This window comes from Ctenocephalides felis, unplaced genomic scaffold, assembly GCF_003426905.1.
Source record: "Ctenocephalides felis isolate EL2017-DRISC unplaced genomic scaffold, ASM342690v1 CF-g0.4_SCAFFOLD_03571, whole genome shotgun sequence".
NCBI lineage: Eukaryota > Metazoa > Arthropoda > Insecta > Siphonaptera > Pulicidae > Ctenocephalides > Ctenocephalides felis.
Window position 1 is genome coordinate 57,856,038 of NW_020539725.1, and position 16,498 is coordinate 57,872,535.

Genomic DNA, 16,498 nt, shown 5'->3' on the forward strand with positions numbered 1-16,498 from the left:
AAAGGTCCATTTGATCGATACCAAATTTAGGTTCTGAATTTAAATAACATAAATAAAAAATAATATAACAACCTAGAAAATGTTTTATAAATACCAATGAGCATATAATTATACAAATAAGATCTTTCAGAGCACCGTGTTTGAGAAAAATATGCCAAAAATGCATTTTCATATTAACATATCGAAAAAGTTTATATTTTGAGTCTCTAGTAACACTTGGGGCCCGTTTACTAACGTTTTTGTATATAAATAAAACTACAAACAAAACTACTTACTACAAATTTATCACAAATAAATAATATTCGCGTAAAACATCCTATTAAACGTAATTGAACATCATCTGTCAAAAGCGTTTGACATTTCACGAAATTGCCACCGTCCATTGTTCTATTTAAATTACGCTTCTACAAAAATTTTCAAATTATAAATGTAAAGTTTCTACACGGATTTGAAATAATTTCTCACCTTTTGGACATTCTCTGGATTGGCACGAATTTTTCAAGACTAAGACTGGCCAAATCGATTCAGCCGTTTTCGAGTTTTATTCGGACATTTGAAAGAGAGCTCCATTTTTATATATAAGATTATTATTTATTTCAGCGTGTGCAGTCATCACCATTTTCATACCAAGGCGCAATCCACATCTACTTACTTCTACAAATTAAGAGGTGGGTCACATACATCATTATATACATATTTGTATTATTTATATAGATAGACCAATATACTCGTATCTAATATGAAAAAAATATAGACAATTATTTAATTATACGTTTCGACACTTGATATGTGCCACTATTCAGCTAAAATAATATAAAACAAGAATAAATTGAGTAACAAAAAATAGCATAAACAAATGGAAGGGACTCAAATTATAGAAATCGTAGAAACACAACCTTATAAAGAGATTTTTTGTTTTTAAATAAAAAAACTGACATTGAAGATATAGCTGAATGAAATAATTTATTCTTAAACGTATAAATGATTAATTAAATTAATAATTGTTTAAGAATATTAATTTCTTTTTTCAGTTCGAAGTATTGGTCGTCTATTCAATACAAATTTGTTTTATCGTTGAAAAAACTATATATTCAGTTTTTTTATATTTGATATATATATAATAAATTGTTTTTTTTAAATAAAAGAAGTTACAACTATCACATTCATCAATTAATTCAAACTTCATCAAATTCATCAAAATTTTGACGAATCTGAAATTAGAACATATGTGATTCTTGTAAGAATTGAATATCTCGAATATTCTTTTGAAATGTTCTTAACACGTTAATCGCCACGAATATTTCAGAAATATTTCTTTGTGGGTTTTGGTCACTTTATTAGATAAATTAGTTAAAAATGTATCAAAGAAACAGAATGTATCGAAGAAAATTTGTTTTTACCAAAATTCCTGGAAAAAATTATTTGTTATGTCGCACATATTTGACTGACTTGTCCAAAACTGAAATCGTGTATGTCTGACATAACTCATGTAGAACTTTTTAGCGTCAGACGCATATGACTGACATGGCGAATAACGTGTTAAAATTAAATATATGATATTAAGCACAAAAATACAGGTCCAATACGATCCAAATAACTCAGTAAATAGTATTTTCTTAGATTAGAATATATACATACAGTATTTCCAAAATTTATAAACAATATTTATCTAAACAATTTTTTATCATGTATTGTTTAAAATTAAATGTGATTGACGAGGCGATGATTTGAAATTGTCTGCCGATAGTATTAGTTGATAAAAGTCTATTATATTATTTAAGATACTTTTGTGACATGTAAATTGTGATATTTAGGCTGGATATAAAATTTTATTTTGTACATATCAATATGATTTTATCAGACTTTTCATTTTATGCATATATTCAATGTTTTGTTAATAAAAATATCTGAAAGGTAAAATGTTTGTTTCACTAATCATTTTATATTAGACGATTTCAAAAATTTAAAAGCCAGTCGATGTGGAAAAAGAACTTGACTTTTAGCAGAAAAGTACTAAATCATTTGTTTATGTTTTTGCAAAAAATCTTGATTCGATTTGGAAAATTCAAGAACTGTTTGAAACATATCATTGGATTATCGTTTGGTAAAGATCTACATGGCCAAATTATTATTTGTTGAATTTTTTCTGGCGATTTTGATGAAACTTTATATAACGATAGATTTTGTAGTCTGAAATTTCATGCAAAAATATTATAGGCCTACGAACGATAAGCGGTTAAATTATAAATAATCGTCAAAGTTTAGATTAAAGGATTCTAATCAGAATCTATAAATCTAAAACACAAATTGGATATCGTATTGATTATTTTTTAATTAAAACAAAGATTATAATTTCGAAAAGAACAGTTGAACATTTTACCCAAATAGCTGAAAATTAATTTTTGTTGATTAAAATTATTATCGGAATTATTATCTGGCCTTAAGGCAAAATGCTGCAGTTTAATAATTTTTATTTTGATTTTCTTAAATAAATAATTATGGACTTTATATAATGAAGTAACCTGCACATGGACAAATAAAAATTATTTGAAAGTAAAAATTCCACATTGAAAAATATTATTTCCTAAAATCTCAATATATAATCTGAGGCACTTAAATTAATAACGATACTATAATTACTATTATTACCCTATAATACTAATTACCTATAATTAATATTATTATTATTTGTTACAATTTTGAATATAACCGCCATTTTGAAAAAAACGATTTTTTTTGGGATGGTAATGCTGTTTTCCTCTTCATGTTAAATCGTCTTTGCGAAATGTCGTTCTGTAAACAATCATGGACGTTACAAGTGGTATGTGTCAATTTTGTTATAAAAACGTGCTTAAAATGAGTGTTAGTGATGGTTTTAGTGCATTATACATGGGCATCGACATAATTAACACAATATGCAGGTATTATAACATTTTATTTAAGTTGAATACGGCATATATTTGCAGAATCATGTTTTTACAATTTTGCACAATATATTAGGTTTGTACTGATGGCGAGGATGTTGGCGGAGGGTGAGTCATTTTAAATTTCTTTCTATAGATATAAACGGAGTTGATATCAAGGATTTAGTATTATGTGCAATTTATGTTGCATAAATTTGCATTATATTTGCCAAAACATGTCATTTTATAAAGTGAATATATATTTTGACAGGACTCGTCTCAAAATTTGACATTTCAAGGATCGTGTCACGTGATTGTAATAGATAAACTTAAATAAATAGATTTCTTTAGTTTATTTGATATGATGCTTGGTTTCATGGAGTAAATTGAACGAAGCAATTTGTGTAATTTAAATTTTTACCAAAATGACTAAATTTGTATAACGTCCAAGATATTCAAACAAAACGTTTGTCGGCAGGAAAGTTTAGTTGACATTTTATGTCAAATATTGAAATATCTTTTGTCGCATCGACAAATCTTTTCAGATATTTTCTTCTCTTAGACTATATTAGAATATAATATATTTAAATAAACGTTTTTCTTTCTTGATATTTACGTTCAGAGAGCTAGGAAAAACGGTTCTACTTTCCGACGCGATGGCGCTGTTATCGCCATTCAAATTAATGGCGCCGAATTTGAAATGAAAATTAATGATTTGTAATATTCTAAATTTTGCATTATAATCGTATTATGTTTAGTATATACATTTTCTTTAGTTTGAGCACGGAATATTTATTGGATTTAAATTTACATTTATTAGATTTAAATAGATTCACAGGATTTAACAATATTAAATTGAAGTCCACAATGAGTGTGTTGTGTGTTCACAATTCTTAAAGATAACAAACCATAATCGAAATACAAAACAATGAAGAATTGCTTGAATAATTCATTGTCTTGATTTTTATGAGGCTTGATGATTATATCTTCATTTAGAGCATCTTCAAAAAATGAAGTCCTGTATATCCATTGATTCACAGACTTTCCTAAAAAATTTGAATCAAACTGAAAATCAAAAATTTTGATCGAAAATGAAATCGTGTATTAGAACCTTATTGAAGCATTGACATGCTTATGAAATCTTTGAAGCAAAACTAATAAAAGCTTAGAAGTGAAACAGAGTTGTAAAAAATCTAAATCTATAAATTTGGTTATTTTGCATTCAGTTGTAATGTTTAATATCAATACCATGACACTTTTTTGCCAATTGTAAAATTCGATAGCTTTTTCTTTTCTGATATATTTCAATTCTTCAATTACATTTTGATTGAAATGCTGTTTTATAAAAAACAAAGATTTTAAAACTTGCTCGAAGAATTTAATCACGAAAAAATATCATGTTACTAAACTAAGTTCAACCTTGGTTAATTGTAAATTTGTATTTACTCCCAATTTGATAAATTTTAATCTTCTTACATATTTAAAAGTTTGTATGTTTAAATTGAAACAGATAATTTATATAACATTTTATTCAATATCTTTATAAAATGTAAATTTTACGTCTAACAATTTTTTTTATTCCACTACATTATTGCCTTAGGGTATACAAAACATATATTATTAAATGCTATCTTTTTTGCTAATCTGTCTATATGTATATATTAAACTTAATAATATGAGACGAATAATAATATTTTATTTTAGCAATAATATAATTAATAAATAATTATAAGTAGGAACCCTTAAGAATCTTAACTTATTGTTATTAGAAATCAGTACGTATATTCAGACGTTGTTCCCACAAAATTTTCAAACATTGTCACTCATTGCAATGTATAGTTAGATAGAAAGAGAATTAAATACAAAATTATAGTAATCCATTGCTTATTATATAGTGACCGTTAATTAATGACTCTGGAATCATATAAGAATAAGAAAATACTTCATAACAAATTATTTATAAAAATTATTCATTAAACTTTATATCCATTTCATTTCAGACTTTGGTTTCACAAAACACAATTTAAATTAAAAACTACCAATTATCATCATTCATGCACAAAGTCATTCACAACATCAAAATTCAGTTCAATTTAATGTTCAGCAACAGCATTTCCATTTTCTTCCTTGTTTTCTTGCACGGCTCTCTTATTATTCAGGAAACTAAGATATTGGGTTAATCTTAAAACAGCTATTAACGAAGCAACATATTCTTGGACATCTTCCTTGTTCAAATTTTTTAATTGCTCTGCAACATTCCTGTAAACCCTACGAGCAACCTTGTTACTCAAATGACCAACAGTTTGCACAGTATGAAGCACCCTATCAGTTTCCAAAGGTGTTACAGACGATCCATCATCATTTTCAGCTTCTTGCAGGTCTTTCTCGGTTGCTGGGAAGTAGTAATCCAGTAATTTTTCTGCAAGGATTGAGGTCGAATCGATTCCTTCAACAGCCATGTTGCCATACTGAGTAGCCAACACTTCATTCGCCTTGTTCCATGATAGATCTTTTAAGCTCTGGGCTTTTTTGTTGCCCATCTTACGCAAGGTGCAAACTTTGTGAACGTTGTCTTGGACGGTTTTGGTGATGGCTTCTTTCTTCTCCCTGAAAACTTCTCTGGTCTGGTTTAAGATCTCCTGAGGTTGTTCCTTGACGATGGGAACTGAGGCTTCTAACTTGTTGATACCTTTGACGAGGGTCTCATCGACATAGTGGATTGGTTTGTCAATTTTCTGGATGTAAGGGGAAGCTGTTGCCAGGGCCAATTGGACTGTGCTTTCGGCTGTTCCAAATGCCCATGTCAGCATCGGGTTGTAACCTGGAAAATGATAAAAATATATAATATAATGATAATATAAAATATAATAAAGACAGTAATAAATAGTACTTATTAATAAATTTAAAGATTATTGTGAAGTTTGGCTAAAAATCATATTTTCAAATTTTATGTTTTCTTAACGTTTCGTCATTCTGAATCGAATGAGACCAAATTTGGAAAATGTATGTGTGCATGCGTATGTGAGCTGATACTTGATTTTTCGTCGACGTTTTCTCAAAAACGGCTGAACCGATTTCAAAAATTTAAAAGCCATTCGATGTAACTCAATAAGGACCAGCTTTTGTCAGTTTTGTGCGGCGATAGCCAAAGCCATTTCTTTGTAATTGGCAGAAAAATTAAATTTTTCATCCGTGGTACAGCCCACAATTTTGAATCGATTTTAAACATTCAAAAACTTCGAAAATTATTGATTGGGAATCGCATTGATTTTTCAAGTTTTTATTGGAGATCTTCCTACTTCCCGTAGGGCAAAAGTTATGGTAATCGCAAAAAAATTTAAAATGAAATCGTTTGCAAATCTTTACATTTTAAAAGTTAATGAACATTTTGGCATACCTTACAAAAAATGCCATTTGGCGGTCAAAAATTATTAGACATATATACACATCAAATTATTAGATTTTTATAGAGATTTTAGTAATAAGAACAAATTTTGTTTACATTTCTATGGGCTTTGCGCTTCAATATTATGTTTTCACGCAGCTGACGCAAGTTCAGAAAAAAGTTCAAAATTTCCAAAATACTTCAAAAAAAAAAAAAAAAAATACAAAAAAGTCAAAATTTCAGCTACTCAAATTAATTATTTCAATTTAAAAAAATTAATCTTTTTTAAAAATTGTACTTATCGGTACGTGAAGTTACATCAATTCGCCTTAAGGCACGATGCCATGCACTACTAGTTATTTTTTGTTTGATGAAGCTTTGTATAAAAATAGATTTGGTAGTCTGTAATAACATACTAATATATTATAGGCCTACGATAAGCTGTTGAATTATAAAAAAATATGTCTAATTAATATGATAGTATTGTGATAGTATTCTAAAATTGATTTATCCATGAAACTTTGTACATTGCTTCCATGAAAGATAACATTCCCAAAAATATTTATATCAATTCGAGTCCGTTGTACATTCGAAGTGTTTTGTAGATAAAATATATGTACAGATAATATCATGGCATGGAATTTTTGCCGTTATGAAGCCATGTTTGTTTAATGAATTATTTAATTTTTGAGTGGGCTTGAACTGATAATAATGAGCAGATTAAAATGAAAATACATCGCCATTTGTTATGAAGAAATGTGATCAACTGAATAATGATATCACTCATATGACTGACTAGTTCTAAGTGGCATTTCGCCATAAGGAAAGTTGCACGAACTTTCTTGTGTGTATACAATGAACTTAATCAGTAGAATTGATATTCAGCTATTTAGGCAAAATTCTCAACTGATCATTTTGGAAATAATTTTCAAGCAATTTTATAATACAATACAATTCTAGTATTACTTAATTACATGTATTGTATGTCTTAAAATCATGGTTCATCATTACAGACTTAGATTTTTATAGATCAACCACTATTTGTAGGCCCAAAATATTTTGGTATATTCTTTAAGACGTGAACTAACTTATTATAAAACGTTTCATTTAAATATATTTTTTCAATAATTACGAAAAAACGGTCCAGTCGATCTTTACCAAAAATAGTTAGCACGATTCTTAACTGATATTTTGAACGGTTTATAAATTTTCAAAATCCGTTCAGATATTTTGAACCGATTGATATTTTGAACGGTTTATAAATTTTCAAAATCCATTCAGGATTTTTGGCTAAAACTTGGATACTTTTTTTTCACTATTTTGCTATATAAAGAAACGGTTTGGCTGATCGTCTCACGAAAGTTTCAACTAATGGGTTTTGACTAATTGAAGTCATTGTTAAAGAAAAAGGTTAAATTTCGGTTTACATATAATATAATACACCTACTTTTTCTAAATTTGGTCTCAAATGACTAAGGATGACTTGAGAAAACAGTAAGTTATCAAGTTTCTGAAGAAAACTAAAGAGTTTGTATATTTCTTATTTATCATATCCACATATATGTTTATTTGCACTATGATGATTTGGGTCATATGAGTGATGTATGTCTCTTGTTGACTTGGAAACAGTATTTTGTTATTATTTATCTTGTAATTTACAAATTGCGTATTCGAATTCAAGAATTTGCTTCGATTTATCGGTTATCAACCTGCCGAGATGTGGCGTGACATGCGGATAAGATAGAGAAATTTAAAAGCACCTACGAAATATAATTAATTGCACTTGAGATAATATTTATATGGAATGACATGGCGTTAATAATATTTATTAATTTTTGATATCCACGACTGGAACATCAGTGGGTAAATTAAATGCCAATGCATGATTGGATTGTCCAGGTATAATATGGCATTATTAATTTAAAAAAAAAATATTTCCTTACCTTTAACTTTATCATAAACGCCCTGAGATTGGGCCCAGGCCGCTTCTACCACAGGCAGTTTCATCATGCGTTCCAAAGACTCCAAATGGGGCAGCAAAGAAGGGTTGCTTTTGGCCCCTTCGACTTTTTTCTGTGACAAGGCGCATTGGTTGGTGTCTGGTACTTTATCGGCCATTTTTCTGAATAGGAAAAAAATGATTAAAATTGAAATATATTCCCACATTCTGAGAGCAATAAAACAATAAATTTTACTAACAAGAAGAGCGATTGTAAAGTTTATCTTTGGTGAGTCTAAATATTTGTACAAAATTGTCTCATTTTTTTTTTTTTTAATTTTTTGTATATCGAAAATAATTCAGATTTTATTTTTAATCCCGACTATAGTTCTAATATACTTTAAACAAATAATTTCAACTCTGCAATTCAGTTCATATAATTCTTATAAATATTAGACAATGTTACAATATTTATAATAATCTATTTGAAAACATTCAGTATTCCTCGAACATTTTGTTACGGTACGGGAAGTTCCAGCAATTTGCCTTAAGGCACGATGCCACCCACCCCACTAGTTTTCTATCTATTCTCAGGTGATGAGGATTGCCTTATCATAAACATAAAAACTCCACAAATTTCAAACAAACAAAAATTTCCTGTTTTATTCTGGATTCATGGTGGAGGTTTCGTAAGCGGTTCTGGAAACTTAGATTATCATGGACCAGATTATTTTATAGATTATGATATCATTTTGGTCACATTCAATTATCGCCTGGGACCTCTTGGTTTCCTAAATTTGGAATTGCAAGAAGCTCCAGGAAATGTTGGTCTGATGGATCAGGTGAGAATTGAAATTATTTTTGTCATCCTAAAAGATGGCATATTTGTTCACACAAACTATTGTAGGTGGAGGCGTTACGATGGACAAAAGAAAATATAGCAAAATTTGGAGGTGATCCTGATAATATTACAATTGGAGGCGTTTCTGCAGGGAGTGCAAGTGTCCATTACCATCTACTGTCTCATAGTGCAAGAGGTCTTTTCCAAAAGGCAATTATGCATAGTGGAAGTGCTTTTCACCCTTGGGCTTTCCAAAAACACCACATTAAGGTAAAACATAATAGAACTTAAAAAAGCTAATGTGAAAGTAGCCAGACTAAAAAAAGGAATGCCAGAGTTTTTGGTTATTACATCTTTTACCTTTTTTCAGCGTGCTTTCCAACTATGTGAAGCCTTAGGTCATTCCACCAACAATACTAAAGACGCACTTGACTTTTTATTAAAACTACCTGCAGACAAATTATTAGCAAAAATGCCCCCAGAAGTTGAAGGCGAACTGATCCAGGATTTTATTTTTGTTCCATCAATCGAAAAAGTATTTCCAAATCAAAAACCATTCTTAGAAGAATCACCATTCACCAGAATGGTATCCGGAAACTATCACAAAGTACCACAAATAGTTGGATTCAACAGTGGCGAAGGGATTTTTTTCAACTTCTTCCTGCAGGAAAATCCTGATATACTAAACCAATTCGAAGCAGACTTCCAAAAATTCATACCAACTGATCTGGACCTGTCTCATGGATCTGAAGACTCTAAATCTCTTGCAGAAAAAATTAGGAAATTTTATTTTGATGATAAACCTGTTGCAGAAAACGTGCAGAAATTAGTAGATGCAATCAGTGACAATTGGGTAACCAGAGGTGTAAATGAACAAGTTAAATTGACAGTGGAAAAACAAACTGAACCGGTTTATTTTTATGAGTATTCATTTTCGGAAAGTCATCCTGCCAAAGAAATGTTTGGTGATCATAATCTGACTGGTGTTTGTCATGGTGAGGAATTAGTTAATTTATTTAAACTGAAAGTGATGTCTCTGGATGAAGATAAGCCAAATGTTTTGTTAACTCAGAAAAGGATGCTGGAAATGTGGACAAATTTTATTAAAACAGGGTAAGTTATATTTTAAACTCAATATAGTAAAATATACAAATAAAAAAAACGAACGATATGAAACTTTTTTCGAACACTTTAAAGTTTTTTGATGGTATTGTTTGATTTTTCAGCCAAATTTAAGTTAGATTAGATTAGATGTATTAGATGCATTAGATATACAATTCACTATGTTCAAAAATAACAAAACAATCAATATATAAAATACAAATGAAGGAATACTATAATAATTTTGTGTCTTGATTTTATGAAACTTGATATTAAGTCTTCGTTTAGAGCATCTTCAAAAGTTAAGGTCCTGTATATCCATTGATTCGCAAAATTTTTAAAAAGTTTAGAAGCTTTTCTGAAAAAAAGAGCAGTATCAGAGACGAATATGTTTTCGTAAATTTTGATCAAAATAGTTAATTAACGAGTTTTGCTTTACAATTTTGATAAGAATCCTTGAACACTTAATTTTTCTCGAAATTACTATTTTCTACAAAATGATCATTTTATTGCTGGAAACTGATGAAAAACTATTTTAAGCAAGTGTTTAAAAATTACTATTAAATTTTTATAGACATTAGTTTTCTAGGTTTTATAATATGTATCTACTAAATAATTTCAAAATAAGAAAATCTCAAATAATATTTCAGGAATCCAACACCAGAAATCACAGATGTACTTTCTGTTAAATGGGAGCCTGCCACAAGAGATAAATTGAATTATTTAAATATTGATTCAAATTTGACTTTAGGCACAAATCCAGAAAAAAATCGTGTTAAATTTTGGGAGGATGCTACTAAACAGCACAGTCAAGTGCGAGTCGAACTCGTACATTAAAGTAATCAGTAACTATAATAAATAGTTCGAATGAAATTGTACTATAAGGTTTGTTTTAAGTCGTATATGGTTATATGGTGTACTAAAAGTTTATTTCATTATACATAATGTTTGTAGGAAAAACTGTTTAGCAGACAACTTATTTATGGATAATGATAAAGTACTTGCTAAAAAAGAAAACAAATATTTGTATACTACGTGATTACACTTGCGATTTATTGTGATCAATAAGAACAAATATTTTAAAGTATGAAATCATAAGTCCTAATTCATATATGCATTTTAAAGTAGGTAAAACGATATTATTTTATGATCTTATCTATAACATTTTTTCATCAGCACTAATATTTTTTAGTCCTGCCATTAATTTCAAAAAACCACTATTTAATTAAATTGTATATAATTGAAATAGAAGTATAATATAAATAAGTTGTATTCCTGGTAGATTAAAAATAAATTTAAAAAATTTAAAAAGCTGAAATAAATATGAATTTTAATTGTGCATTGCAAAATCTTCAAATTAAAGAATTACTACTTACATTCGGTTTTTGATTCAAAATAAAAAAAGCACATTATGAGAGATAGAATAATATTACATTTAATAATGTATTTCATAACTAACTATTATCTAATCTTAAAAGCAGTCGTGTGTGTGAATAATTTTTGAATATTTATATAAAGTGTTATCAGTCAATGTTTACTAACATAAAACAAATATTTTCCGTGTTTGCGTTTGGTTTGCTTGCTAAATAACAACAAATGGAAAAAAATTATCAATAAATGAATATCTTTCACTTTTTATTTAAAATATAAGATTTATTAATTTTAGATAAATATAAATAATTTTAGATAGATATATAATTATAGAGTGAAGAGTACGTAACCACGAGACTACGAGTTTGAATCTAGCGTTGGGTGCAGCTTGATATCAAACAGTAGTAATATCCATTTTGAGATAAACAATTGAAATTAGGAAAATGTCGCATGTACTAAAATGTACTAACTAATCAGCACGTTTCCTTATCAATACTAATCTAATGTTTTTTGAATTATTCAAATCGGTTGATCCGTGCTCTTGAAATCGTCGACGACAATTTGTATCCGCACACACACACATACATCCATTTTTTCTAAGGTATGCCAAAATGTTCAGAAACCTTTGAAACGTAAAGATATAAGAAAATTTTCATTTTCGATTTTGTGCGATTACTATAACTTCTAAGTACTCTTATGCGAGTATCATACACCTAAAACTATTCCAATTAAAAAAACATAAGGATATTATTCATCTGCCCATATCAAAGATGAATGTTCTTACACAATGCTACTACAAATAATCACTAGAAAAAATATTCCAGTTGTACATTGTGAGCAAACAAAAAAAAGCATAATTGAACTTGATGATCCGTCTTAATCTGATAAACTGTTCCACACATTGACATAATAACCTCGCACATTATATAATGGATGTCTTCTAATATTTCGTGTGCACTGTGTGCTAATAATTCAGTACACATAGTCAATAGTCTAGATCCAAGATGTCTCGTGTTATTTTTTTAAGTTGTATTTTTTTGTTTAGTTTTAATTTTATAAAATGTGATTCCCCGACTGTAACTTTGCCCCAAGGCGAATTGGTTGGAAAAGCTTTGACGAACGAAAATGGAAAAGAGTATTTTAGCTACACAGGTGTACCTTATGCTAAACCTCCTGTTGGAGAACTTAGATTTAAGGTAATAATTGAATTTGTAATTTTTAAAGATATCATGTCATACTCAAATCTGTAGTCAGAATACATATTTTTATTTTGTGTCTTTGAACAGTATTTTTTCCTTTCAAAATTAGATGCCAATCATTGTAACTCGATAAAGATTTGCTTTGATTCGTTTTTGCGACGATCGGTAGAGGCATTTTTGTTGACTAATGTTACATTTGTTACTATTTTATATCGAATCCATCCGGAGTACGATTTATTCTATTTTTGAAATTATATATAATATATTTAATATTGATAATAATATTAATATAATTTCCTGTAATTATAGAAATTTTAAGGAAGATACTCAAATCACTTTGGAAAGTTTTATACTGAATAATTTAAACAATTTTTAGCCAGTTATTTGCAATTAACGACAAGATTAAAAAATATTATATAGTGGTTATGAATAAAAAAAGTTTTAGATTCATAGAAAACGAGTACGATCATTTAGAGTGTAAATATTTTTTTATAATTATTACATTTTTTATGAACAGCCTCCACAGAAAGCTGAGCCATGGCAAGGTGTTTTCAACGCCACATTATACGGAAATGTGTGTAAATCTTTAAATTTCTTCTTGAAGAAAATTGAAGGTAATTTCTAATAATAAATATAATTGATTAGTTTCTTTTTATATTTTTATTGGCCCCGCTTACTTAAAGCATTTGGCCATCTACAACATTTCTTTTTTACATTTTATACTATTTTATATCAAATAGTTTTATGAGTGCCATTTTTACCAAAATTAAAATTAATCGTATTTAATCTAAAATTAACTTGGTTCAAGAGATTCCAAAATAAGTAGCAATGTATATGGAACTATTATGAAGAAAAATGTAATTTAGGTATTATTACTGAAAACAATTAATATATAGTACAAGATTATGGGCAACATTATTGAAGCAATTATTTTGAGTGAAAAAATCCAATGTACCTTTACCACGGATACTATATATTAATCCTATCTGAATTCGTTATACTGTTTAAAAGACTGCAATTTCCAATATGATATAAATCACAAAGGCAGACGATGAATTTCTGACAAAATAATTTTGTTTGTTGTTAAGTGTTGCTGTTTTGTTAATTTTTCTCTTATATTTATAGTTTCTATTGCTGTTTTGTTATTTTTTGTCTTATATTTATAGTTTCTTTACCAATCCACATATATTATAATTACCTAGTTTTACTAATTTTTTATACTGTTTTTAGATCCACTGATGATGACCTTAAATTGAATGTCGAAACGTTTGGAATTAAAGATTAATTTATAAATCTTTGCTTTTTATTTTTTGATGTATCGCCCCACAAGTGCTTACTCATATATATATATATATATATATATATATATATATATATATATATATATATATTAGGATGGTCCTTAATTTGGGCATTTTCGAATTTTCTTGCTCCCAATAGCTCAAATGGTTCCAAATTGATAAAAAACAATTTTCTGAAAGTTTTAGCTCTTAATATTAACTTCTAGATAGTGCGCAATTCAATCAAACTTTGTATGGAAATAACATAAAAAATATGTTTGAAAATTATATTATATTATAAAAAAAAATTTTATGTATAACTTAGCGACAAATGAATTAAAAGTGAGAATTCATTTCTGGCGTGTGAGTCGGGCATGCTACTGACTGAACTATTTCCGCCATAAATTGAAACAATGTATAATTATTTAAAAATATAATTATAAATTATATCATTAATTTTCTTCTCAGGAGACGAAGACTGCTTGGTAGTAAACGTGTACGCACCAAAAACAACTTCTGATAAAAAACTTCCAGTATTTTTCTGGGTTCATGGTGGTGGTTTTGTGACTGGATCCGGAAATTTAGAATTCCAAAGCCCAGATTATTTAGTAGATTTTGATGTTATTTTCGTAACTTTCAATTACCGATTGGGACCTCTCGGATTTCTGAATTTGGAGTTGGAGGGTGCTCCAGGAAATGTAGGATTATTGGATCAGGTAATGTAAGAAAAATTAAAATAAATCCAACAATCATATGAACAAAATTTATAAATATACTGCTTGAAAATTTGTGTATAGTATTGTTGATTTCTGGTTCACCAGGTGGCAGCTCTGAAATGGACCAAAGAAAACATTGAGAAATTTGGTGGAGATCCAGAAAATATTACAATTGGTGGTGTTTCTGCTGGTGGAGCAAGTGTTCATTATCTTTTGTTATCTCATACAACCACTGGACTTTACAAAAGGGCAATTGCTCAAAGTGGAAGTGCTTTTAATCCATGGGCCTTCCAGAGACATCCAGTAAAGGTTAGTAATGAAAAATGATAAACGATTAGATGTACAAAAGAATTTTGTACGCGTATAATTTTATAAATCTGTATTTTTATTTTCATTACAGCGTAGTCTTCAACTTGCTGAGATATTGGGTCATCCCACAAACAATACTCAAGATGCTTTAGAATTCTTACAAAAAGCCCCCGTAGACAGTCTCCTGAAGAAAATGCCAGCTGAAACAGAAGGTGAAATAATAGAAGAGTTTGTCTTCGTACCATCAATTGAAAAAGTTTTCCCATCCCACCAACCTTTCTTGGAAGAATCACCATTGGCCAGAATGAAATCCGGATCCTTTAACAAAGTACCTTTATTAGTTGGATTTAACAGTGCAGAAGGACTTTTGTTCAAATTCTTCATGAAAGAAAAACCAGAGATGCTGAACCAAGCTGAAGCAGATTTTGAAAGACTCGTACCAGCCGAATTTGAATTAGTCCATGGATCAGAGGAATCGAAAAAACTTGCAGAAAAAATCAGGAAGTTTTACTTTGACGATAAACCCGTTCCAGAAAATGAACAGAAATTTATTGACTTGATAGGAGATATTTGGTTTACTAGAGGTGTTGACAAGCATGTCAAGTTGTCTGTGGAGAAACAAGACGAACCAGTTTATTATTATGAATATTCCTTCTCGGAAAGTCATCCTGCAAAAGGAACATTTGGTGATCATAATCTGACTGGTGCATGCCATGGAGAAGAACTTGTGAATTTATTCAAAGTCGAGATGATGAAGCTGGAAAAAGATAAACCTAATGTTCTATTAACAAAAGATAGAGTACTTGCCATGTGGACTAACTTCATCAAAAATGGGTAAGTCAAATTAGCGAAAAAACAAATTTTATAATGATTAGATGTGATTGGATCTCAATAATTTTTTTAAACTAAATTTTAGAAATCCTACTCCTGAAGTAACAGAATTATTGCCAGTTAAATGGGAACCTGCCACAAAAGACAAGTTGAATTATTTGAACATTGATGCCACCTTAACTTTGGGAACAAATCCTGAGGCAAACCGAGTCAAATTTTGGGAAGACGCCACAAAATCTTTGCACGGTCAATAATAATTTATGAAAATTGTTTTAAATACTTTAGGTAATATATTAGGTAAATAAAAATTAAAAAATAACAATTTTTATGTTTTATGTATTGGCTTATGTGTATCAGTTCTAATTTTATTTATTTATTCTTGTTTTGCTTGTTTTGAAATATCATGGTTTTAATTTTCAAAACACAACGTCGTTTGTTTTTAGCAAAATTTCCAATAGATATGTTATATTAAGTACTCTGAAGTATTTTTATATATACACTAAAATCAGTAAAAATACATTAACTAAAAATATAAGATATTTTCAATAATTTTTTTTAAAGAAAATACCAAAAATAAAGTAAAATTCCAAACGGAATTTTTGTTTAACTTAAAAATAAAATTA

The 16,498-nt window shown here is 28.8% G+C and overlaps 3 protein-coding genes across 3 annotated transcripts; 2 read left to right on the forward strand and 1 right to left on the reverse strand.

The window, feature by feature from the left end:
• The first annotated feature begins 2,787 nt into the window (after window positions 1–2,787).
• Window positions 2,788–11,185, forward strand: LOC113385144 (venom carboxylesterase-6-like). The gene is made up of 7 exons (XM_026622954.1): window positions 2,788–2,921; window positions 3,001–3,032; window positions 8,966–9,069; window positions 9,135–9,338; window positions 9,439–10,181; window positions 10,820–11,054; window positions 11,124–11,185. Exons 1-6 carry the CDS (start codon window positions 2,806–2,808, stop codon window positions 11,004–11,006), a joined length of 1,386 nt encoding a protein of 461 aa, XP_026478739.1. The 5' UTR covers window positions 2,788–2,805; the 3' UTR covers window positions 11,007–11,054; window positions 11,124–11,185.
• LOC113385145 (lipid storage droplets surface-binding protein 2-like) lies at window positions 4,795–8,482 on the reverse strand. Its single transcript, XM_026622955.1, has 2 exons — window positions 8,232–8,482; window positions 4,795–5,724 (listed from the first exon to the last, which is right to left on the reverse strand). The coding sequence occupies exons 1-2, from the start codon at window positions 8,452–8,454 to the stop codon at window positions 4,997–4,999; spliced, it is 951 nt and encodes a 316-aa protein (XP_026478740.1). The 5' UTR covers window positions 8,455–8,482; the 3' UTR covers window positions 4,795–4,996.
• A 1,313-nt stretch (window positions 11,186–12,498) lies between the features above and the next one.
• Window positions 12,499–16,197, forward strand: LOC113385142 (esterase FE4-like). The gene is made up of 6 exons (XM_026622953.1): window positions 12,499–12,736; window positions 13,257–13,353; window positions 14,488–14,735; window positions 14,841–15,044; window positions 15,136–15,878; window positions 15,961–16,197. The coding sequence occupies exons 1-6, from the start codon at window positions 12,545–12,547 to the stop codon at window positions 16,127–16,129; spliced, it is 1,653 nt and encodes a 550-aa protein (XP_026478738.1). The 5' UTR covers window positions 12,499–12,544; the 3' UTR covers window positions 16,130–16,197.
• Window positions 16,198–16,498: the final 301 nt, after the last annotated feature.